Source organism: Teleopsis dalmanni, chromosome 1 (genome assembly GCF_002237135.1).
Source record: "Teleopsis dalmanni isolate 2A chromosome 1, ASM223713v2, whole genome shotgun sequence".
NCBI classification, from domain to species: domain Eukaryota; kingdom Metazoa; phylum Arthropoda; class Insecta; order Diptera; family Diopsidae; genus Teleopsis; species Teleopsis dalmanni.
In genome coordinates, this window is record NC_051846.1 from 195,126,971 (window position 1) to 195,153,178 (window position 26,208).

At 28.9% G+C, this 26,208-nt stretch overlaps 3 protein-coding genes across 4 annotated transcripts in view; 2 read left to right on the top strand and 1 right to left on the bottom strand.

Moving 5' to 3' along the window:
* Nucleotides 1-26,208, bottom strand: part of LOC119671052 — a 57,525-nt gene that overhangs the window by 20,914 nt on the left and 10,403 nt on the right. The gene's annotated exons all lie outside the window — the stretch shown is intronic.
* Nucleotides 6,250-8,286, top strand: LOC119671053 (probable cytochrome P450 313a4). Its single transcript, XM_038081549.1, has 8 exons — nt 6,250-6,429; nt 6,487-6,690; nt 6,759-6,944; nt 7,005-7,074; nt 7,133-7,250; nt 7,305-7,514; nt 7,572-7,992; nt 8,061-8,286. The coding sequence occupies exons 1-8, from the start codon at nt 6,264-6,266 to the stop codon at nt 8,219-8,221; spliced, it is 1,536 nt and encodes a 511-aa protein (XP_037937477.1). The 5' UTR covers nt 6,250-6,263; the 3' UTR covers nt 8,222-8,286.
* Nucleotides 14,071-16,179, top strand: LOC119671055 (probable cytochrome P450 313a4). 2 transcript variants are annotated; one of them, XM_038081551.1, is made up of 7 exons: nt 14,071-14,494; nt 14,552-14,737; nt 14,802-14,871; nt 14,930-15,047; nt 15,102-15,299; nt 15,357-15,777; nt 15,841-16,179. In XM_038081551.1, exons 2-7 carry the CDS (start codon nt 14,578-14,580, stop codon nt 15,999-16,001), a joined length of 1,128 nt encoding a protein of 375 aa, XP_037937479.1. In that variant the 5' UTR covers nt 14,071-14,494; nt 14,552-14,577; the 3' UTR covers nt 16,002-16,179. The 2 variants fall into 2 exon arrangements, with proteins under 2 accessions (XP_037937479.1, XP_037937478.1); XM_038081550.1 differs by lacking the exon at nt 14,071-14,494 and having other exon boundaries at nt 14,534-14,737.

Sequence of the window (26,208 nt, forward strand, 5' to 3'; positions counted from 1 at the left end):
GTTTATACTCGCTAATACAGAGTAAAGTGTAAGTGTCATTGATACAATTTTGTTCTTAAGCAATAATAATGGTAATAATATATATTATATATTCTTATATTAAGAAACGAAAACAGTATATTGATGTCTGTAAATGAATTGTCGTCTGGAGAGGTCTATTACATTTTGGGGACAATCATATAATATTGTAAATATAATAAAAAAGAAGAAAAAAATTTCGAAAAGCAATCATGTAATATGTTTTTGTATATATATTAGGAAAAAATTAATAGCTTGAAACTATTATATGAAAAAAAATTTTAAACGCAAATTTCAAATAGACCATAACTAAATGCTGTTATTTATTATTATTAATAATTACAAAAAGCTTGTAAACAACTATACCATGTATAAGAAAATATACATATTTAAATGAAATCACTATCGCACCAAGCTAAGTTTGCTTAATAATTATTATTATTATTATTATAATTTCTTATTATTTTATTAACGAGCTTGCCACAATACTTCAACGTGATTAACATAAATTTTCAAATTATCCCACACTTATGTCGAATTAAAAATTGTGTGTTAAAAGTGAAATTATATGAAATTAAAATTGATTCGCACTTAATAAAATTAACAGAAAGAAATATGAAATTATACTTTTATTTACACTGAAATGAAAAAAAATAAATAAAAAAAAGCAAAAGTCTTGAAATCATTGTAAACTGAAAACGTTACGATACGGCACTCTTCAATGTACATATAAAATTTCATTCATTAAAATCATTGGCAATCAGAGATGCCAGACAATTAATAAATACAAAAATCCGCAGATATTCAGATACAAAATACAACAACAGCATCAAACGTAAGCGGGAGCATGAGAAGCAAATCAAAATATATAAGACGAGGTAGAAATTCAGAAAATTAAATGAAATTAATTCACAAGCCTCAAATAAATGGTGAATGAGTTTCTTGAGGTGTTTGCTTACCTGCGTTCGCCTTATCATGATAAGGTGTTAATGAAAGGTAAACAGCAGCACGGCTCACGGCTGTGGATGCTCGCAGCACAGCCTCAACGAAATTCAAAAAAAATTTAAAAAATTAAAAAAAATATGAAAAAAATAATAAGTAAATAAATAAATATCTTTAATGCACTTAAGCGCATCGAACATTTTTTAAGCATATTTTCAAGCACATTTTAAAGCATTTGTCGAACAAATTTTGATGAGTATCTAACGCTGCAACTGGCAATCAGCATCTTTTATTTGGCATCATTCATATTGCAACTGCAAAGAGGTGCGTATGTGTATCTTTTGTATTTACGTACAAACAGTCAGTATGCGAGTGCAGTCAAAGTGAAATGCATTTTAATTATGTATCCGTGACAAATGTGGGTAAAGTATTTTCATATTTTTTCAATTTTTCGATTTTTCGATTTTTCTAATTTTGTTGATATTACATGAAATAAGATTTTTATTTCTGTTTTTTTTTTTTTTGATTTCAGCATAACTATATAGACTTTGTTATGTATTTTATTACGAGTTTTGTCATGAAATGTATGTTTGTACTTTTGTACTTTACGGTATTTTCAGATTCTTTATTATTTTTGGTGTGACCAAAAGTGAAGTTAAACGACTAACGAATGTATCTTTGCTTTACTGAAACGAAGATACGAAGATACGAAGAGAATAAGTGCATAGAATTGGTGAAAAGTTTTTCCAATGAAAAATTTTATTGCCAATGTATTTTGAAAGCTTTGCTCTCTTATACGTTTAAATGATTTAACATATTTATCTACTCAATATCAATAATTTCACTTTGGTCAATACACATTAAAGTTATAAAGTGTAAAAAGTGTATATGAAAGAAATAGCCGTATTATTACTTGGTTAACGTTTTAATCGAATTTTCTGCTATTCATTAAGCGTAATTTATACTTTTATTTTTGTTTAAATTATTATAAGTGCATATTACTATACGAGTACACTCACTTTGCTTTTATAATTAAAAATTTTATATTGAACGATTTTAGACAAGATTGTATTGTGGTGGATTTAAATTATGCCATTCTTAAGTGCTTTAATTGCGACTACGGAAAGAAATTTCTTTATTAAAGTGTGTTCCGCTTTACGTACGGTTTACGTATATATTTAAGCATTTAAAAACATTATATGCTACATAAAAATTTAATTAAATTAAGTACATTTGTTCAATGGCCTACAAAATATGTTTTTCTCTTTGAAGTAAAAGTGAATTTTCAAATCAACTTCGCCTATAGTGAATAAAATCCTATAGAAACTATTCAACTTAATTTATTTTATAAATAGTTATAAAAAATTTTTAAAACAAAATTACTTATATTAATGTTCAGAATAAAAAAAAATAATATTTAATACTTAGAGAGAACTATGAAAACTAACAAATATTTTAAGAAGTCTAATAAGTAAAATAAAAATAATAAAAAATAATAAAAATAATAAAAAATAATAAAAAATAATAAAAAATAATAAAAAATAATATAAATAATAAATAAAATGAAAAATAAATAAATAAAATAAATAAATAAACAAAATAAATAAACAAATAATAACAAAATGATCTCACAGTCTGTAAAAGCTGGTTAGAATAATTCTTGCTAAAGACAAAATATGGTATAATAATGCATATTATGAATAAATTTTTCACGAAGGTACTGAATATTGCGCTCAGAAATTAACAATCAGCATTCATGGATCATACACAGATAATCTAACCAGATGGAAAATAAATTCAGACTGGCCGGCAGAATAATTATTACAGCTCTAGCTAGTATTTTCTCAATTTTTACACACGTCAACATAAAATTTCTAGAACACTTTAATCTGTAAATACGTTTCTCAAAACATAAACGATATAATACAAAACTTCTTCAAAAATGTTATATGCAGAGTACACTACACAAATTCTTTAAATCATATATGCATTAGAAATAAGATAAGGATTCACCCACTTGTCTCTTTTAATAAAATAGTTTTAATATAAACAAAAGCAGCTAAAACTAATCGAAGAATATTATTACTTATAAGGGATTTAAGGTATCGATTATAGGATATCGACTATGCGTACGACATCTTCTCGCTTAGGTCTACTTAAAAATCAATATAAAAGTATAAAAATTCTTAGATCTAACACAATACTGCTAAGTATTCATCGAAGATGTGAACTCTTTTTCATTCTAGGCAGACTGTATACATCAAGTGGTGACGAGTATGGAAAATGTGGAAATTGCCACCAAGAGTAAGGTCATAAATGGATTCTCTTTGAAAGTGTTTGAGGAAAATGGATATCACTTGCTTATACACTCTTATTTTTATAAATTTTTCTTATGGTATTCAATGGAAGCAGAGAAGGACATCTGATAACAATTAAGATATTTATGTGCTTAAAATTGATACATGAGTATATAAGTGTTTTTAGATCTTTTATATTTTTATTTTTTAAATCATATTATTTCGAAATTATTGTGAGTATTCACTTTTAATAAATTAAACGATTAATTAATGTTTTATATAACTAATAGTCTTTCTGGTATGCAAGATTCTATAAAGCCAAACCAAAATTTTATTTCATTTTGCTTTTTGTTACAATTACTAAAATTTTGGTAATTATTACAAAAGCACAAAATTCTTTTTACTATAATTAAAATTAGTCTCTAATTTAAAAGTAAAATTTTTTACAAAGTAACCACTAGCGATATAATTTTTTTTCAATTTATTGAATTATTATAATGTAGTTGCTGGCATTAACCTACGCTATAACTTAAGTGTTCATTAATCTTTTACAATCAAGTATAGTTTAATTGATTGATATTAAAATTTTACATAAATTTAGAAAAAAAGGTTTAAATATAGATCTAGCAGCTATACAAGCTATACAATTTGCACAGAGATTCATATATGAGAAGTAGTAGCTGATATCTGATAAAAAGAAATCGTATTTTATTACAGATATAAAAATTTATAATTGTATGCTGCTTTCTTATGCTTCTATTTTTTTTAATTATCATAGTGTTAACGATATACTATTAGTTTTAATTAATAGATGTAAATTCATTATTAATAATCGATTTAGATTATTTACTTAACCTTTACTCTAACAAATATAATCGTAATTATAATATCTGTAAAAACATGCAGTGACCCAAACAATTATAACTACTTGCTAATAAAAGCTTCTAATGTTATAATAAATAGCGATAGTAAGTGTAATGACATAAGTATGGTGCATTTTGACTAGCTATGTTATTAGATATTGTATAGTTAACTTATAAATAATATTTATAGCTAATAAACCATTGACATTATTTACTTTATATTATATTTTTATGACAACAGTAAATTTTGCAGTAGTTTGAACTTTAGATCATATAGGAAAAATATGTAACGTGTGGCTTTTAAATAGTATTTACATCATATTGCGAAGCTTAGAAAGTTAACTTAATCGTTAAATATTAAAAATTAAAAAATACCTATTCTTATTAATCATTACTACCTTAAAGGTAATAAGTTTGGTTTAAGATTGTTCCGCACCTAAAATACCTATACAAAACTCCGGCTTTTAGCTGACCAACATAGAGTCATAAATAAATTCACGAAGGATGTAAATTTAAAACAGTTTACTACTACAATATATTTAGACCCTACGCTCCTCCTAGGCGTTAAAGGTTTAAATATATATATTTAGACCTTGCAAAAGGATTAAACAGCGCATAGCATGGCGGGTTGCTAATAAAACTAAAATTTTCGAATATAATCATGTATTCCTATGAGTGGTTGTACGCACTAATATTCATTTATTAATTAAACAATATGTTTTTTAAAAAATTTGAGAAGTGGTAGAATCAATATTTATTTTATGAATTTTCTTACAAGTAGCTTTGACGAAATGATCGTTAAGTCATTGTGATCATATAGGAAATAATTAATTGTTAAATCTGCCCAAAAACAAAAGATTAATTAACAAAAAAAATCTGAACAAAATCTTTCATAATATTTTCATAAATGAATTCCTGGTTAACTTATACACTGAACACATTTAAATAAGTTTACTTTTATATATGAAATAATTTTAATTACTTCTAAATAACTTCTCTAGAATTTTTATGAAAAACTCGCAAGAAACCATTATAATTTATGCATAACATTCAATATCATGCTGAGTAACATTCAACAAAGTTTAGACTGTTATTAAAAACCTAATTGCAAAATAGATTCTTTTACGTCAAATACAAAGATTATATATCTGAACTTAGAAAAATGAACGCAAGTACAACTTAAGGCGATGTACTCGACCCTTTACTATATTTGCTATATATTGCTGCGATTTGGAGTTCTCACAGTTAAAGTGATTGGACAAATACCATTAATTGTATTAATAAGATTAAAGATGGGATATAAGATGAACAATTAAGTATAGAATATAAAATAATGCAATAATTCTTACAATTTGTAACAGTAACTATGAAATAAGTATTGCCGACATTCCAACATCTACCTAATTGTAAAGTTTGGTTGCAACCTGTGCAGACGACACAGTACTTATTATTGTCAGTGTAAATATTGACAAGGCTTCATACTTTGTGATATACATTCTCAATACAACTATTATTGGATTTGAAAAAAAGGAATAAACGCAAATAAGACTACTCATTCTACTTACACTAATAAAAAGTAATTAAATTAAAAATATAAAAATTAGCCGTACCAGCATTTCTATAGATAGTAAGTTGACTGGAAAAGATCAAATTATACCAAAAAAAAGGAAGTCAAATGTCGCTTTGACCATATTTACTGGATACAATACATAAAACCAAAACTAACAGAATAGAACGAACATCTAATACATAAAACAATAGTCGCAACCGTAAATATATATCTATAATGTTGATATGATATGATGGTATATGTTAGAGCAAGCAAATCCACTGAACATAAGTAAATGCTCTAAATGGTTTATTTAATATTATGATATTTATCGAGTTATATGTATTAGAAACGAATGTAATTACAAAATTGTATGTAATTCAACAATATTTGCAAACGGAATAATAATTACTAGCTGCTAAAACTGTAATAACTAACAAGGGTTAAACAAACTCTATTAATTATAAAGTACACATAAGTTTATTCTCGTAATCTTATGTTCTTAATATTTTTTCATATAAAATCGAAACCCATTGTTCAGTGGAAATTAATATAGTTTATTCGACAGTACGGAGTAGAGCTTGAGTTAGTGAAATGGAATCACTTAAAGCATATGAAGTTTTGATATCCGTGTTTGTAGTTCTTCCCGTAATTTTGTTACTTTACTGGCTTTGGACACGAAGAAATATATATAAGTGCGATCTAAGTTTTATTGGTTACCCAATAATTGGTTCATTGTACAAACTAAGAAATGTGAACTGTAAGCAATAAATGTTATTCATATTTTTTTTAATATATTAACATAATTTTATTTGAGCTATAATAAGTGCGGTTGGTCATACTTTGAGATACTGTAAAAACGGTACAGCCTGCTTCTGGGCAGGATTCTTTCCAGTCATATTGACAGCAGATCCAGATATTGTATCAAATGTTTTGCGCTCTCAAGAATTTCTTAACAAAGCAGAAACGATATATTATTACATGGGCGTTTCATTAAAAGGTGGACTATTTACAACTCCAGGTAAAATATAAAACTACTATGAAACTGCTTTAAAAAGTGAAAGTTATACATCGAATACTTTACAAAAGCAACTGAATGGGTCCATAATCGTAGGATGATTAATCCCTGTTTTTCAAATAATGTACTTGTTAGCCTATTTCCAATATTTAATAAAGCTAAAAACGACCTGATAGAAAGATGTGATGCTCTGGTGGATAATAAAAATCACAACATATTAAATCTGTTACAAACATTAACTTTAAGTATGACCGTAGGTAAAAAAGTGTTGGCTAAAGTATTGTAAGAATCATATTCAAATAACTTAATTTTATTAGAAACGACTATGGGTAAGGTGATGCACAAAGGTAAACAGGAATCACAAGATTTAATAAGTGTCTTTTCCTTGTAAGTTCATTTACTAAAGTTATATTGTATATATAAATAAATTAAATTTATATTACAGCTTAATGAAATATATAACGGTTCAAGCATTGATGTCGTTTTTTAAACTCGGTTTTATATTCGAGTTTTATTCAAAACTACAACAAAAAAGGGTAGAAGTATGGATGTTCGTTGATAAAGTCAGTATTTCAGAATTAAACGAAAATATGTAAAACGATTAATAAAAATTTCAGCTAATTCAAGCTAAGCTTAATAAATGTTCTAACACAGACAACAACAATAACAATACGGAATCAAGAGTTCTTAATACCAAAAATATAGATGCAGTACCTTCCATACGGAAAGAGCCAAAAATATTTATTGATCAAGCTATAAAACTGTATGAAAATCAACAATTTACATGGAATGATTTAATTAGCGAATCAGTTACAATTGTAGCAGCTGTGAGTAAATATACTTGCTACACATTCTAAGTATATTGCTAATTCAATTATTTTTAGTCATTTGAAACAACGGCTAATGCTGTTTACTCTACTCTCGTTATGTTGGCTATGCATCCAGATATACAACAACGTTTATTTGAAGAAATCTTGGATGTGTTTCCAGAAAAAGACTTTTATATTGAATGCGATCAATTAAGTCAATTGTCATATTTGGAACTTGTGATAAATGAAACGCTTCGCTTAGCTCCTTCAGTTCCAATAATAGGTCGTCAAGCTATGAAAGATACACAAATCGGAGTAAACTTATTGCCTAAAGGTATTCAGGTTTTCATTTCAATATATCATCTTCATCGACGGACTGATATTTGGGGTCCAAATGCAGATAAATTTGAACCGGAGCGTTTCTCAGTTGAAAATTATGGAGAAAAGCAAAAAAATGCTTATATTCCATTCTCGAAAGGACCTCGAAACTGCATTGGTAAGCCATTATAATATGAAGTTAAATACCATATATATGCAAACTATAATATCATGTTTTTATTATAGGAAGGCGATATGCTATGTTTTCAATGAAAGTTCTACTATGTGGACTCTTACGAAACTATAAATTTAAAACTGACTTTAAATTTGAAGATCTGAGATGTACCCATCGAGTGTCATTGAGGTATATAGTTGAACCAGAATTAAGGTTATGTAGGAGAACATAAGGTATTACAAAAAGAAATGGATATTGTTCGTGTATAAGCGGTTTCATGTGAAAGTGAAATAAAATCAACTTTCTAATAAACTAAATCATTGTCTTTGGTTTAATTGAAATTGAAACTAAATGATGAACAATTTGTGTTATTTCTAATTACAGAGAAAATTAATTGACTCTGTATGTAATGATAATACGTAAAGCATTGCGAAATAATTAATTTTCGGAATATATTCTTTTTGTTTTTAAAAAAACTTTCTTTATCTAAACATTTTTTTATAAATTTATTTACAAATAAATTTACTATGTATATATATTTACTATATACCACTATATGTGTCATATAGTGGGAAGATTGTTTCCTGGAAAAGTTTCACATGCAAGCAAATACCATTTAAAAAACATATGTCCTGCTTTTTTTCGAGTAAAACGAATGAGCTTATGGCTTATTGAATATTTCAAGTAGCCTTTAACAGAAACTAATAAAAAATGATCTCACAATCTGTAAAAGGTGGTTGCCAAAATTTTGCTAAAAACAAAATATAATAATGTAATATTATAAATATAATTATGAATAAATTTTTCACGAATGTACTGGATATTGAGCTCAGAAATTAACAATCAGGATTCATAGATCATACACAGATAATTTAATCAGATTGAAAATAATTGCAGAGCGGCCAGCAGTATAACTATTACTGCTCTAGCTAGTCTTTTCTAAATTTTTAAAGAAAGAAACGTATTTTTAAAGATTTCTCAATCTTTAAATACGTTCCGCGCAACATAATCAGTATAATGCAAAACTTCTATGAAAATGTGGCATGTAGTGTACACTACACAAATTCTTTAAATCATATATGCATTATTGAGGTATAAAACAAGGATGTATTCATTTGTTTCTTTTAACAAAACAGTTTTAATATAAGCAAAAGCGGCTAAAACTAATCGAAGAACAATATGGCTTATAAGGGATTTAAGGAGTCGATCCTATAGATCTCAACTATGCCTACAACGTCTTCTCGCACATAAATGGAGGTTAAAATTTTAACTTAGGTCTACTTAAAAATCAATATGAAAAACATAAAAATTCTGAGATCTATCACAATACTGCTTAGTATTCATTGAAGATGTAAACTCTTTTTCATCCTAGACAGACTGTATACCTACTTCAAGTGGTGACCTAAAGGAAAACGAAAAGAGTACTGCACACCATAAAAACCTTAATAATATGTAGAATATATGGAAATTGAAAAATAATGATCTTGTTCTTGAGTTCGTCTCAAAAATCAAGTTTATAAAGATACCGCTTAGTATACGCCGCAAATTTATCGAATATATGAACTCTTTTCATTGCCTGGGCAGCATTGGCAAAAAGAAGAAAAAACACTGGTTACCGTTAGAGATGTAACAAATGTATGAAGACCGAAACAAATCATGTAAATCATGTGGTCATGTAAATTATCTATATCATTTATTTATTTTATTTTCTTAATATATGCATTTAAGTATTAACTTTTTATAATTTAATAACTTAATGTTTTACATAACTACTTGTTTATCTGGTGTGCAAGATTCTTATCTATGGATTTTTTATCTTATTTTGCTATTTGTGAGAATTAATAATCTATTAGTAATTGTTATGAACTAAAATTCATTACAAAATTAATATGCATTTTTTAATTACCTTTTCGGTGCAGTTTATATTCGAGTTATAATGATTTTTTAATTTATATACCTACAGTATGAGTTTAGTGTTTATTAACCTGTTAACATGTTATTCAGTCTAATTGATTGCATATGAATTTTATATAAGTTCAGAAATGATGCTTAAACTAAATTTAAATATTCCTTAATATCCCACTAATATTTAAATTTGAATATTAGTTGGATGATATGTGTAACGACACAGATATGTCTTTTGATTCTGATGAGGTATGACTCAGTCAAAGTCCGGGTCATTGTAATAAATTTGTAGTCCATAGTGCTATAATTAAAAGGAGTTATAACAGATTGTAGCCTATGGCATCAAAATGTCGGCGGCGTTATAAACTACTGGTCTACAATTGATCTAGCCTATAATATCAAAATACTGCTGATCTGAACATTCCCTGGCGACCTAGCGATGATGTAGATGTCTACCAAATTTGGTGAGCTGGCGCTAAGGGATCTTTCATATGAATTTGACGTCTATTTATATAAAAATCACGTCTATTTCTGACTTATTTCTGACTTTTCTTGAAGCTTGTCTTATCTTGTGCTGACGGTACTTGTGGGTGTTGTTGTTCGCTGCTACGTTGAAAAACTGGTTCATTCAATTCATGAATGACAGTTGCGTAGTGGTGAATTTTTTTTTTGGAACGCATACACTTTAGCATGCGTTCCAAAACATGGTTTTTAAATGCAACAACGTCTTCTTTCGCCAAAAAATTGTTGTCCACGCAATTTATTCTTGACTGTTATTGGACTGTACGGATACATCAGGACTGTACGACGAATGACCTATCAACTCGATTTTTTGAATGTTTAAATAGTCGGTTGTTAGATGAGATGTATGAGCACTCGCATCGTCTTGATGGAGAATAATCCGACGACTACGAAATAGGCTCCTCTTACGAAACAGGCAATAAAACTCTGTAAAGTAGGTTCTATACTATTTTTTATTGACGCAATAGTGCTTAAAGACCTAAGTCCAGAGACCTTCTAAGTCCAGAAGGAGGCACAATAGACCCGACGGTCGCAGTGCCACATATCCTAACAATAATAATAATAATGATCCGACAACGTTTGTTTGTTTTCTGTATTTTACTGAAGACTTTAAACAAATGGTTGTATACCATTCGGAACTGACCATTTTACGTTCCTGTAATAATATACTCGTAATTGTCACATGATCAGTTATCTCTTAAAAACAAACGACCATTTGTTTCGAAGTCCTTCGAACATGAACAATTTTTGTTGGATTTGGATCATCTTGAAGTACCCACACAGTCGACTGCTGTTTACGTTTCTCATACGCATATATCCATGATTCGTCACCTATTACAATCTTATACAAGTACACGTCCTTTGAAGCACCGCCATTGTACACGTACTTCTTGAGCATTTGTGTGCACTAATTGACACGAGCATCTTTTTGGGATTTTGTCAAATGATGATAGGATCCAATGAGAACAAACTTTTCTCACGGCTAAATGATAATATAATATTTTATACATATATATATATTAGTGGAACTAATTCCCTAATTCTTACAGTTTAGTTTAGTAAAGTTCCCTAATTCTTACAGTATGTCGCATGACATACTGTATCTTGCATTATCAGTTTGTAAACGAGCTACGGCCACGATTAAAATCATTGTACAATCGATTCACAGTAGCAAAGGATGGAGCTCCATCGCCCAATATGGAAGTAAGTTGAACGATATACTCATGTCTTGATAATCCACTTAATTTTCTCGCGTTAATTCAATTTTTTCGCTAACACTCAATTTACAAATCACTGTAAATAGCACAAATAAAGTTCTTTTGACCAAAAGTCTAAGCTAGATTATGTTTAATAATGTCAAACTTTCGTATGGAATCGTCAGATGACACTTGCAAACAATCAGTGTTATCAAGGCTCAAAATATTCATAGTGAACCGCGTATGTTATTATTATTATTAATTTATTTAAATATATTTCCGACTTATAAGTTTATGTAGGACGGAAATTTATACCAATTTGCATACTAGTTCATATAGAAATATTTGCTCTTGAGAGTGCTGAACAAATGGATGTAGCTAAAACCACCCTTATTTTATTGCATTTTAATTATCTTAATATTTATGTTGTACTATTAATTTGCATTAATATATATAAATTCATTTTTAAGAGAGGAATCAGATTAACATCTCAACCTTTCCCATCATTAAAAACACGCTTTTATAATTTCTTATATAAAACTCTCTACAGTAAAAACACAATTTGCAATTAACGAAATCAGGAAAAATGTTTAAGAATTTTAGTTTATTATTAATTTTTCAGATTTTGACAGTTTTTGTTGCACTTAATGCACAGTTAGTTAAAAGAAATACCTGGAACAACGATAATGTGTTATATTTTTGTTTTACTTTCGACATATTTCGAGAATTAATTAAATTTCTAAATATACTACAAATAGTATTGAATTAAATATTGCATACATAATTCCCTGAAAGTATATATTGGAAATTTCGAAGTTTCTTTTTAAGAAGCACTAACTTTAAGTCAATCTCCAAACTTTTTCCCTACCTATTAATTGTTGAATAGTCTAAACTGGATAATTGGTCTGTAGTGTAACTGTTATAAAAACCAATAAGGAAATTTAAAGACGTCATCTAATACCGAGGATATATATATTATATTATATCATATATATAATATAGTTGTATATTAAAGGTTTCTGCATCTAATCTAAAGTTTTGTTTTTCTAAAACAGATCTAAGAATGTTAGTTTAAGATATAATGCACAATCTATTGAATTCTTTCATTTTATCACAGCCTATAAACTTTCAGTGCGTAAATGTATATTTATACTAGTTATATAGTTGTATTTTAAAGGTTTCTGCATCTAATCTAAAGTTTTGTTTTTCTAAAACAGATCTAAGAATGTTAGTTTAAGTTATAATGCACAATCTATTGAATTCTTTCATTTTATCACAGCCTATAAACTTTCAGTGCGTAAATGTATATTTATACTAGTTATATAGTTGTATATTAAAGGTTTCTGCATGTAATCTAAAGTTTTGTTTTTCTAAAACAGATCTAAGAATGTTAGTTTAAGTTATAATGCACAATCTATTGAATTCTTTCATTTTATCACAGCCTATAAACTTTCACTGCTTAAATGTATATTTATATTGAAAATGTATAAATATATATTATAGTATAATATATAGTATAATATAGTATTATATATAGTATAATATAGTATAAAATATAGTAAAATAAGGTATATATAAATATTGAAAAAAATATATATACGACTAAAAAATTTTGGTATAAATTAAATGAAATAGTTACTGATGCATTTAAGTTGATAAATAGAATACTGACAGAAAATAATATTATACATTACAAGTGGCGTGAACGCTGAAAATAATTATTTTTTTAAAGGAAGAACGAATCCATACTTTCATAGAATTGAAAGTACAATTCACATGGAAATTGTATGTGATCATTGAAATTTACTATTTACGAAAGTAAAATCAAGCTTCTCCAGAAAAATGATCTAAGCAATTTGTCAACATTGTGGATGGGTGAAGTTTGAGTTAAGATTGTTCTGCACATAAAATATACAAAACTCCGTAATATATCAACCACACGAAATGAAAAGTAGATACTTCTTTGAACCTAGTTCTAACAACTAAGATCACCTTCAACAAACAACAACAATAAACAATAAATCAACAACACAAATACCTTGATTTGGTATTCATATCAAGGTTCATCTAAAACTATGACATTCAACAAAATGTAAAAGAAGATCACGCTACAGTCTTTATTTGACAAGGCAGGAAAAATTATATAGGAAGGTTACTCTCTCATCCTATTCCTGTGTTGAGACAACTACCAAATAATGAAATAACATTTAGCGAGCGTTTATTGTCAAGCAAGTTTTATAAATAATGCATAAACAAGCCATTTACTAAATGCTAGACATTCGGATGATATGTAAGAGTTAAAAAAACTCTTAATTATAAAATAAAAATGAGTTTATTCTCGTACTCTCATATTTCTAAAACGTTTCCCTATAAAATCGAAACAGCTTGTCCAGTTGAAATTAATGTAGTTTATTCAACAGTACGGAGTAGAGCTTGAGTTAGTGAAATGGAATCACTTAAAACATATGAAGTTTTGATATCCGTGTTTGTAGTTCTTCCCGTAATTTTGTTACTTCACTGGCTTTGGACACGAAGAAATATATATAAGTGCGGTCTAAGTTTTCCGATATTATTTGGTTACCCAATAAATGGTTCATTATACAAACTAAGAAATGTGAACTGTAAGCAATAAATGTTATTCATATTTTTTTTAATATATTAACATAATTTTATTTGAGCTATAATAAGTGCGATTGGTCATACTTTGAAATACTGCAAAAACGGTACAGTCTGCTTTTGGGCAGGATTCTTTCCAGTCATATTGACAGCAGATCCAGATATTGTATCAAATGTTTTGCGCTCTCAAGAATTTCTTAACAAAGCAGAAACGATATATTATTATGTTAGCGTTTTAATAAAGAATGGGCTCCTTACAAGTCCAGGTAAAATATAAAAATACTTTAAAAAGTGAAAGTTATACATCGAATACTTTACAAAAGCAACTGAATGGGTCCATAAACGTAAAATGATTAATCCCTGTTTTTCAAATAATGTACTTGTAAGCCTGTTTCCAATATTTAATAAAGCAAAAGACGATCTAATAGAAAGATGTGCTGCTCTAATAGACAATAAAAATCAAAAAATTTTAAATATGATACAAACATTGACTGTAGCTATGAGCGCAGGTAAAAAGATGTCGGCTTAAGTCTTATAATAATCATATTCAAATAACTTAATATATGTTATTAGAAACGACTATGGGTAAAGCGATGCACAAAGATGAACAGGTATCGGAAGATTTAATAAATGTATTTTCCTTGTAAGTTCATTTACTAAAATTATATTGTATATATAAATAAATTGAATTTATTTCACAGTTTAATGAAATTTACAACGATTCAAGCATTGATGTCATTTTTTAAACTGGGTTTTATGTTAGAGTTCTATTCGAAATTACAGAAAGGAAAGGAAGAACTATGGACGTTCGTTGATAAAGTCAGTATTTCAGAATTATACTAAAACATCTAAAACGATTAATAAAAATTTCAGTTAATTCAAGCTAAGCTTAATAAATGTACTAACAAAAACAAAACGGAATCAAGTCTTGTTAATACCAAAAATATAGATGCTGTACTTTCCATACGGAAAGAGCCAAAAATATTTATTGATCAAGCTATAAAACTGTATGAAAATCAACAATTTACACGGAATGATATAATTAAAGAATCAAATACAATTGTAGCAACTGTGAGTAAATACCTTTTCTTCACATTCTAAGTATATTTTCAATCTAATTATTTTTAGTCCTTTGAAACAACGGCTAATGCTATTTACTCTACTCTCATTATGTTGGCTATGCATCCAGATATACAACAACGTTTATTTGAGGAAATCTTGGATGTGTTTCCAGAAAAAGACTTTTATATTCAATGCGATCAATTAAGTCAATTGCCATATTTGGAACTCGTGATAAATGAAACACTTCGCCTAGCTCCTTCATTTCCATTAATAGGACGTGAAGCTATGAAAGATACACAAATCGGAGAAAACTTTTTTCCCAAAGGTATTCAGGTTTTCATTTCAATATATCATCTTCATCGACGGACTGATATTTGGGGTCCAAATGCAGATGAATTTGAACCGGAGCGTTTCTCAGTTGAAAATTATGGAAAAAAGCAGAAAAATGCTTATATTCCATTCTCGAAAGGACCTCGAAACTGCATTGGTAAGCAATTATAATATGAAGTTAAATATATATGCAAACTATAATATCATGTTTTTATTATAGGAAGGCGATATGCTATGTTTTCAATGAAAGTTCTACTATGTGGACTCGTAAGAAACTATAAATTTGAAACTGACTTTAAATTTGAAGATCTGAGATGTACCCAAAAATTATCATTGAGGTATATAGTGGAACCAGAATTAAGATTATATAGGAGATCATAAGGTATTATAAAATAATTTGATTTGTATATTGGTTGTGTATGTGAGATCTCGAATGTGATAGTTTCAGTTCGCATAAACTAAGTCTTTATATTGGGTTTAATTGAAAATTAAACTAAATGATGCACGCTTTTCCTAAATACATTGTAAATTGTTTGACTCTCTGCATAATGAAGCTAGACATAAGACATTGCGAAATTAAATATTTTGGTAAATATTCTTTCTGTTTACAAAACTTTTTTTATAGGAAATTTTTTTTATAATCTAAGTATATTTGTGGGCTTATGGTTTACAATTTAAATATTAAATAAATACTTTGTTAAAACAAAAAATTGGTGTAATTACTAAATAATTGAGATTGCATGATACAATTTCAATTGTATCACATCTCTCCTCCATTAAGGTAATGAAGTTATTATCGACAACTCGTGATAGATTGATGTTTCTGACATCAATATAAAATTAAAAGCATAGCCACTTTTACAACTTTCGAAGTTGTCTATGCGTAGACTGCTTTAGTATTTATAACTATTTTGATGGTTTTTTACGTCTTTATCTGTGATATTACAACAGGCCATTATTTACGCCACCGCCCTAACCCAACTTAACTAAATTACATATTTCAGATGTAAAACATAAACGTGGGAGTCTGTACCACCTCCAAAATTGGGTTTGTGTTGGATTCCAAAAATCCTACAGCGTAAGTAAGTTTTAATATTAAGAAGCTCTAGGGATTTCCCTACATCCATGATTAACTTTGAGAACATCAATATTTGCTTTCACTTCTTCCAATTGCAAATTATAATATATTACTATCACATACTATCGTATGTGTTTTCGATAGTAATCTTCGGGGAAATCAAATCTCCGTTTCATATATATGTATTATATATTGTTATTTAGTTATTATAAACTAAGTACATATATTCCTATGTTTGGAGTAAGGTTTCAAAATCATTTAATAAATTTGGAAACAAAACTATAGTGTGAGATATAAATTATAATTTATTATAAACTAAGTACATATATTATTCCAATGTTTTGAGTAAGGTTTCAAAATCATTTAATAAATTTGGAAACAAAACTATAGTGTGAGATATAAAATACAATGTATTATAAACTAAGTACATGGGTATATTCGACTCAAAAGATCAATTATGGTCGCTCCGTTGAGAGTTATTGGTACCCTGTCTTATTCTATTTCTATTCTATTCTAAGTACATATATTTCTTTGTTTGAAGTAAAGAATCAAAGCCAAGTCAAATAGTTTGTATGTAAAAAATACGTTTTGTCGCAATTAACTTAAATTAAGGCTATAGAACACAATTTTTTTTAATAATTATTTCTTCATATTCATATATTTTAAGCTGCTATTTTGAAGGCGTACAATTTATAATAAAGCTTATACTTTTTCAAATGAACGTCTTTATTACTGTTAAAGACTTTCTCCAATTTTCCCATATATAGTAGAATAGCAGAATAGTAATGATTTTTCAATTATAATACAGAGTTTTTAAAATAACCATAATTATTGTATATATAAATGAATAATCTCTAGCTTCTTTTCCATTATAATTCCATTTCTATATTATTTCAAAATGATTGTTAAGTTCTGTGTAACAAAATTCTTTGAATGATTTTTTCCCAGACTATCAAGTTAAACAAATATCGTTTGTCTGTTTATATATATTGTCTGCTTAACATAATATGTAATTTTGTAAATGATGAGATAAAAATAGGTTTAAACACTCACCGTTTTTTTTTTTTTTTTATAAAATTTTGACTATTATTTTTATATATATTTTTAAAATATTTTTATTAAACAAATATATATTGTTTATCAAAATTTGCTTATACAAGAAACAAGAACAAGCAACAGTGAAGGCAAGTTTAAAAATCAACCGTACCGCATTTGCTGTTGCTGCTGCTCCACAACACAACGGCGACAGATAGTCTAAAGCGTTTTTGCTTCTTTCACGTTTAATTGCCACTGAGCAAAATAACCGATTCTGTGTGAAGTGTTTAATTTATTTGCACATTAACACTCGATAGAAGGCGTAAAATTGTACAATAAAAAGTATCTTACATTCCAACAATCTACACAACAATATTCAAGTAAAAACACCAACCGTAATTTAGCGGAAAATCTTTTTTACATACAGTGTACGAGCGTTGCTGATTTACAACTTAAACCACTGAACCACTGATGGGTTAATTTGATAAAAAGCGTAAAAGTAAATCCGTAAAGTATAGCGTTGCACTAGGACAATAGTTGTAGATAGTAGCAGAGTATGAATATGAGATAGTATGAAACTCAAATTCCTTAAGTGAAAACTGTTATTAGCGCAGAATTTTATCATTAAACAATTAAAAATGTTATTTAAAATTATATTAATATTTTGTTTATTTTATTCATATCTATTCAAAACGCATATTCTTAAGATCCTGCTATGATTAATATGATTTAATCCTTATACGAAAAGTAAAACTTTTTGCACACACATGCAGATAATTTCATTAAAAAAATTCATATAAAATTCATTCACTTTTCTTTCAATGTAAATTATTTTTTATTTTCGATTTTAATAAAAAAAAAATTTTTATACATATAGCCAAAATTGATAAGGCTTCAAAAAAAATTTGTTTAAAACGAATTTGTATATTTTCACGCGACGATATTTTGTAGCGCGTCTGACCTGTGCCGTGGGTAACCGCAGAATGGTAAATACACCTGCTTTCTCGTAGCGAAACACTTCGCATGCGCACATGGAGCGAAATTTTCATTGACGGCAACAACTTTGCCTGTTGCTGTTGCTGTTGCTGTGTCTGCTACTGCTTCTGCTTACCGTTAATGCTGTTGGTGCTGTTGCCGCTGTTGCTGCTATTGCAGTTGTTGCCGTTGACGTTACCATTGCCATTGCCATCGCCATTGCGATTGCCATTATTGCCGGTGAATTGTTGTTTGTGTTTTTGTTGTTTTTTGTTGTTTGTGTTGTTTGTGTTGCTGTGTTGCTGATGTTATTGCAATTGTCGCTGAATGTCGCTGTGCCAAAAGACTCGGTTTGAGTCTTTTCATCAGTTACTAGATTCTCTTCAGCTCTGAGATGTAAGCTGTTAGTTGCATTATTACTGTGGCCACACTAAATTTGGCTTTTTCGCAGAAAAACAAAATAAAATTAAATATTAATGCATTTTTATTATTGTTGTTGTCGCTTGCTGCAACAACTATGCCAAACGCTTCTTCCACGTTATGCCTATACGTTCATTAGTCGTTACGTTTGTCTATCTAACTTTAAGTCGGCTTAATGTTTTGTTTGTGGTTGTCTCATTTTGTATGTCAACAGAAACTACTTTCAGTTAAATAGTTTTAAGAGTAAAATAACATCGTTAACCACTTCTCCTTTGCCACTTCATCTACTGTACTAATGTATGTCTTTCATTAGCAGATAATAATAATGTAGTTGAATTCGAATTTGTCTGGCTCGGATTTATGTTAGATAGTCTTTTTTTAATAATTACTAAACCATTCTGCACACTAATTTATAAGTATCTTCACGAACCTTAAGCTTTATTGCATTTTTATTATCTTTTTTCACTTTTACTGGAAATTTTATTTCATATCGCTCACTGGCCTTGAATTTGACAATATAGCTTTAGTTTCTACAGATTGTATTATATTCTCTCAAGAACTCAAGAACATCAATTGTCTCTAAATTGTTTATGTTAATGCTATTAACAGTAGTCATAAATTTAAAGACAGCTAAATTAAGGTAATTAACATAACAAGTTTAATGACATCGATAGTAGTGTGGTATACTTTATATATTGTTATATTCAACAATTAAGACGAATGTTTGTAACTCCCTTAAAGTTAAGAGAAGTCAATAATATAAAATACTTATTCATCAGAATATAAATACATGATCCTGATCTGTTATATTCTATTTAAAACCCTTAAGAAACTATTATAAGAATCGCTAGATAACTGGTGTAGCTACATTGAACATTCTAGAAATTCTTTTAAGCGAAGTCTGGTCTCCAGCTAACTTATATTCGCTCAAGATTAGTGTTCGCTTAACAGCATTTATATAAACAACTAAGATAGCTCCAATGAAAACTCTCTTAAATGGATTCTAATCCTCAGTCAACTTTTGTTCACTGATTATGTTTATAAATACATAACTTTAATCAGTTATATATACTTTTCAAAACCTCTAAGGAACTATTACATCGAACGCTTGACAATTAAGGTAGCTGTAGTAAAAACTCTCTTAAGCGGACACTTGTCTCCAGCTAATTTAGGTCTGCTCAACTTTGGTATCCGCTTAACAACAATTATATAGACTACTAAAATAGCTGCAATGGAAACTCTCTTAAACAGACTCTAATCTTCAGCAGACTTTTGTCCACTTTGTCCGCTCTCAATACCTGAGTAGTCCTGAGTAGTCTTTACACTTAACTATGTCGAATAAATTTAACTTGGATAGATGCAGTGAAAACTTTATTAAGTGAACACTTGATCTAAGTCAAGTTTTATTCGCAACAGATAGACATCCATTCAAAACTTTTTTAAGTGAACACTTGATCTTAGTCAAGTTTTATTCGCAATATTAGGAGAATTTTCGGCAAAAGGACAGAGAGAATTGAAACTTCATTAGCTTGGAATAACCATTATGACTTCAACCGGTAAAGATACAATCCATAACCATCTCACATTGTTCGTAATGTACATAATATATACCAAGGTATTTGCAAATTTGCAGGAGGTTAATACTTAAAACTGATGTTACAGATAGAGAGTTGCGAAATAAACCTTTCTTAGCCAAGATTTAAAGGATTTAAAGTTTGTGAAGAAGTAAAAAGCTCCGTATGTCTTTAACCTGCTCAACTTTTACATTTGGATATGAATGAGGTTTACAATATACTATAATATTAAATTACATTATAAAGAACAGCTATTAATATATGAGAGACGAGTACTTCGCAAAATATATGAATCAGTGCTACTAAATTACAAGACTTACTAAAACTGGTACAATCACTAGGTTTTTATTAATATATGCCTAGAGTGTGTGTAAAAATTTACATACACTTGGTTTTAAGTGGCAAAGCAAGCCCTTATAAGTACACAGATTGGTTGGCGTAGAAAAAGCAAGCCATAGAAAAGTCATCCCTGCTATAGTAGGTGACCTTAACAAAATGGTTATACGTTAGTGGAGCAGATCAGGAGAAATAGGTTTGAAAACATTTATTCGTTTAACACAACTATACTAAGATAGAAAAAAATATATGTATATTTATGTTCATTTAAATATATTATTAAAATATTTAAAGTTGATTGAAAATAAATTGAAATGTTAGAGACATATTCTATAATATATGTAATTTAATTAAGCAAACTGGATGGTTAAATAAATTTTAAAATTATAGAAATATAAAAATGTAAACAGAAAGTGAATATTAAATTAAATTGTTTAATACTTATGAATTATCATATGAAAAATGCGAAACAATCTTTTAGAGAAGAAAATCGAAAATGGATACTACTGAAGCACAGGTGCGCATTTCCATTTAGAACAATGACGTTACGGAGCTTTTATGACACATACAATAAATAAAAATTAATTGGTTAAAATATATTTTGCTTAAGGTACTCGGTTTATTGGTTTAGAGTTGGATTCAAATTTGTTTGTACGGCATGTGCCTGCCGCATGGGAGCATATGCAATCTTGTTTGCTTACTTGCCTGGTTAAATAAAATAAAAAAATCACAAATTAATATCGATCAGATTTCATTCATGCAATCCGTTGTGATTTTTATTGAGTGTCCCACTTTTCCATGAAGTATTCGCAAAACGTTTTTCCACATTTAGTATAGTTGACTGTTAACTTTTTTTATTTTATTTGCTGCCATTGCCAGTGCCACTGCCATTGCCATTTGCCACTGTAACTACTTTTATTATTATTATTGTCGTTGTTGCAATTGTTGCAGTTTTTGCAGTTGTTGCAGTTGCTTGCTGCCTCTAACCATTGCCGCTGCTATTTCATATGGATGACGACTTTTATAACTAGCTTGCTTACTGGCTACTGGCCATCGGCGTCGATCCAAGACACCAATGCATACCCGTGTATATAAAAAGTAGCTACTACAATGACACGAGCTTAGCCTAACTGACTATAGTTGTGATTGTAGATGCAGATGTAGCTGTAGCGCTGTAGCTGTAACTCTGGCAACGACAAGCAGACTGGACTGCATCGATTTCATCGCCATTCAAGTCGATTTGCACTTTTAAGTGTGTTCCTGTTTACAAAAAAATTGCCAAGTCTAGCCTGTTCGAAATTGGAGTAATTTCATTGTCGCTGTCTTAAAACTTCACCGTCAACTCAGTTGCAAGTCTTTTACATTTACACAAATTAAGTAACATAAATGATGACGATTATAGTCTGAGCCTCAGTCTGAGACCGAGTCTGAGACGGAGACTGAGACAGAGTTTAATACCAAAATAGCTTATTGTTATTACTAACTACAATAGATACTATTGATAAATCGCTGTTTACTAATCCAAGATTACGAACTATTGTTGTTGTTGACAATATAGCGACGTGTTATTTCATTCAAAAATTTGTATGACTGTAATTAGAATTACAATCGCACATTTTTTATTTTTATTAACAATTCCAAAGATATAAAAATGTTTATTGAAAATTTAAGCAATTTTGAATGAATTTCGAAAAGAGTGGTTTGTCCATACGCATTTATATATACAATACTATTCCTACTATATTATTTCATTCAAAATAAATTTGTTTGATTTGATTTTAGACTTTTTTTATTAAAGCTAAAATACTGAGCTGTCTTCGTAAATTTTTAAATTAAAATATTATCAAACTAAATAAACAATTCAATATGGACAAGTTTTTCACACGCTTTCCTAACTTTAACAATAATTATTAATATTAAACAAATACAAGCAGAAATAATTTTTAAATAATTTAATATATTGCATAAGGTTATATTAGGTGTCGTTTTTTTATATATTTTCTTATGATCAGACAAACGGCTGAAACTAAGACCTACATTTCTTATTTAATTGAATTTTTAAACTTTATATAGATACGGTTAGGTTACGTTATACAGGCAGACCAAAAAGACAACGCGAAGATCATTATATTCCATAGCGATACCAAATCAGAATCTTGATTATTACCGATAGTGTGCATCACTTAGGATGCGCTTATTATTAACGAATTTTATTAGGATTTCAACAGAAACTTCGGATATGTGCTCCAGACCTGTAAAACTGTCAGCCCCCAAGTATTTTTGTCGAGTTCTCGAGAGATCCGGACAATTACACGGCAGATATTTTTTTTGCATCTGATTCGTTGCATTTCTTATAAGCATTGCTGCGAATTGAGTTTAGCTTGTGTGCATATATTGCCAGACCTGTTAATACACAAATTAATGTTCTACAGTTCCTTCGGCTAGACGATATAACATCATGGGTGTACTTTTCTTCGTATATGTGGCCAGACATAGTCCTAGCTATTCTACAGGTGGTTAAGTTTCACCACCTTTCGTTTGCTCTCCTTGTCATGTGGTCGTCCAGGAGATTATGTATTTGTTTCAGAGGTCTGAGTACTTCGAAAAAGTTAATATATATATATAATTTATAACTTTATATAATATGCAATTAGAAAAATAAAGAAAGAAATAATCAAGTACATTCGTATGCAAAATGGGTAATCAAATGTTACGTTCTTACTGACATATATCCCGTGTCATGGCTTAAGATACAATTGCAATATTCAGGATATTGATAAACTAAACACAAATTTGGATATCAGACTAAACAAATAGTAACATAAATAAAAACAAAAGCAACTCTTTTATAACATATGTTAATATTAATGATAATATTATATCATAAGTTTTCATATCATATCAGATATATAATAATTTCCTACACCAAAAAAAAAATGAATTTTCAACAGAAGGTTTGTTAAGTAGAAGCATAGGTCTTTAATGTGAATTGCTTTAATAATTATTTTTAAATGAGTTTTTTAATGAGATTAAATTTACATAAGTAAATAGATTAAAAATTTTGAATTATTGACTTAGACCATTAAAAAGTTACCAGTTAATATAATTTTTGTAAATTTATAAAATAGTGAAAGTTATTAAAATCATTATTAAATTTAAAATATTTTACATCATAAACTTGAGCTTTGTATAAATAAATATTGAAAAATAATTTAATACACAATCTTTTTTATTGACATACTGTAAAAATTATGAAAAATGAGGAATTTTCTTTCACTTTACAATTACTCAAGCTTTTCAGTTACTGCTACTGTAAAAATAAAATTTTCGAATTATAAATTATTACAATATGGTACTGTATTAACTTAATTTTCCGAATAATTTTGATAATATATAATTCTTTTTTATAATTAAAACAAGACTGTAATATATAAAGAACATATTCTTGATTCTTCTTCTTCTTGAGTTAGTGCTATTACGCACTTTTACTCTATAATGGCTGGGGGGCTTATCTCTACCCCACACTAGGCTTTAACTAGGCTAAAAAAAAATACATCATATCATTTATTTGTCTTTTAGTTGATGACGGACCTTAAATCAGCATATCTTCCTGAGAGTCCAGAAGTGGACTTGAGGATTGTTAGGGCGGGGTTAATTAGCGTATCAACTTTAACATAATGAATAATTTTAGTGCTCTGTCTCTGATATATTTTTTCACTGAGTCAATCCTAAGATCTCTATGTATGTCTGTTGAACTAATATACCATATATATAGTATAGTATATACATATAGTATAGTATATAGCAAAAATTAATTGTGTACTTAAATAAGAATTAGAAATAATAAACAATTTTTATGCCAAATTTTTACTAAAAGAGTTATATATTTATGTATATATATTTAAAATTTTTAAATATGTCGTAAAATATCCCTAATTTACTATTTAAATTATACTGCATTTATATTAAACTAAATACACTTTACAAAATAAATGCAAGACCCAGATTGATACATAATTAGGTTAGGTTAAGTTATACCAAAGATCCCTTATGGATTCACTTAGGCCTATTGGTCCATATACGGTAACAGTATATATAGGAAAAACCACCTAGAACCTATGGTGAAGCATAAAATGCTATTTGGTATCAGGTACTGTAATTGGTCAAGGTCCTCAAGAAAGGGGGTTGCTAGAGTATTAAGTCGCCGCCATGCATGAGCTGAGCAAAAACACAGTAGATGAGAGGTACTCTCATCGTCTACCCACAGCTGCGACAGATTTGATTGAAAGGGAGACCTAATCTTTTAGCATGGCTTATAGTGAGCTGTAAGTAAACCTACCATATGACTAATATTTCTATGCGGTATCTTAATGAGAATTTTGGATTTCCTTTTCTTTTATCTTCCAATCTTTTATTAAAAGACACATACATTGTGACCGAAAGGTTTTCGGAGGTTCTCATTTAAAATTCGCGCGCTGTATATTTTTCGATATTTTAAGTTTATGTAGTTTGGCAGCAATTAAGGACAATTACTATGCCAAAAATGAGCGCGATCTGTCGGACAGTTCGTTTACGGCAGCTGTTGAAACCAGTTCACCTCAGTAGTGCGTTGCGAAAAAAACAATGGAAAAAAATATTGAACAAAGAGTTTGCATCAAATTTTGTTTTTCGAACGAAATTTCGTGTGCAGAATCGTTGCGAATGCTACAAAAGGCTTATGGGGAATCAGTTTTATCGAAAACTCAAGTTTATGAGTGGTACAAAGCCTTTCAGGACTGTCGTACGACCGTCGAAGACATGCCGCGTTCTGGACGACCTTCGACCTCTACCACCGACGAAAACATTGAAAAGGCAAAGGAAATCGTGTTCAAAAATCCTCATGTGAGTGTTAGAGAGATAGCACGAGAGCTAGGCATCGGTCGTGAGATGGCTCGTTTGATTTTGGTGGACAATTTGTGTATGCGACGTGTCAACGCCCGGCTTGTTCCGATTCACCTCAATTTGTTCAACATTATCAACGATTTTAAGGCCAAACATTCAATAAATACCATCGAACAGCCACCGTATTCACCTGATCTTGCACCGTGTGACTTTTTCCTGTTTCCCAACCTCAAATTACCACTCAGAGGAACGCGTTTTGAATCCATAGAAGACGTAAAACAGAATTCGC

Excerpts from the sequence above, each read along its gene's own strand:
- LOC119671053 (XM_038081549.1), top strand. The coding sequence starts at position 6,264 with ATGGAATCACTTAAAGCATATGAAGTTTTGATATCCGTGTTTGTAGTT. Across the intron at positions 6,691-6,758 it reads TGGACTATTTACAACTCCAG|CAACTGAATGGGTCCATAAT; the intron begins GTAAAATATAAA and ends ACTTTACAAAAG. Across the intron at positions 7,515-7,571 it reads CAGTTACAATTGTAGCAGCT|TCATTTGAAACAACGGCTAA; the intron begins GTGAGTAAATAT and ends AATTATTTTTAG.
- LOC119671055 (XM_038081551.1), top strand. The coding sequence starts at position 14,578 with ATGATTAATCCCTGTTTTTCAAATAATGTACTTGTAAGCCTGTTTCCA. Across the intron at positions 14,738-14,801 it reads GACTGTAGCTATGAGCGCAG|AAACGACTATGGGTAAAGCG; the intron begins GTAAAAAGATGT and ends ATATGTTATTAG. Across the intron at positions 15,300-15,356 it reads CAAATACAATTGTAGCAACT|TCCTTTGAAACAACGGCTAA; the intron begins GTGAGTAAATAC and ends AATTATTTTTAG.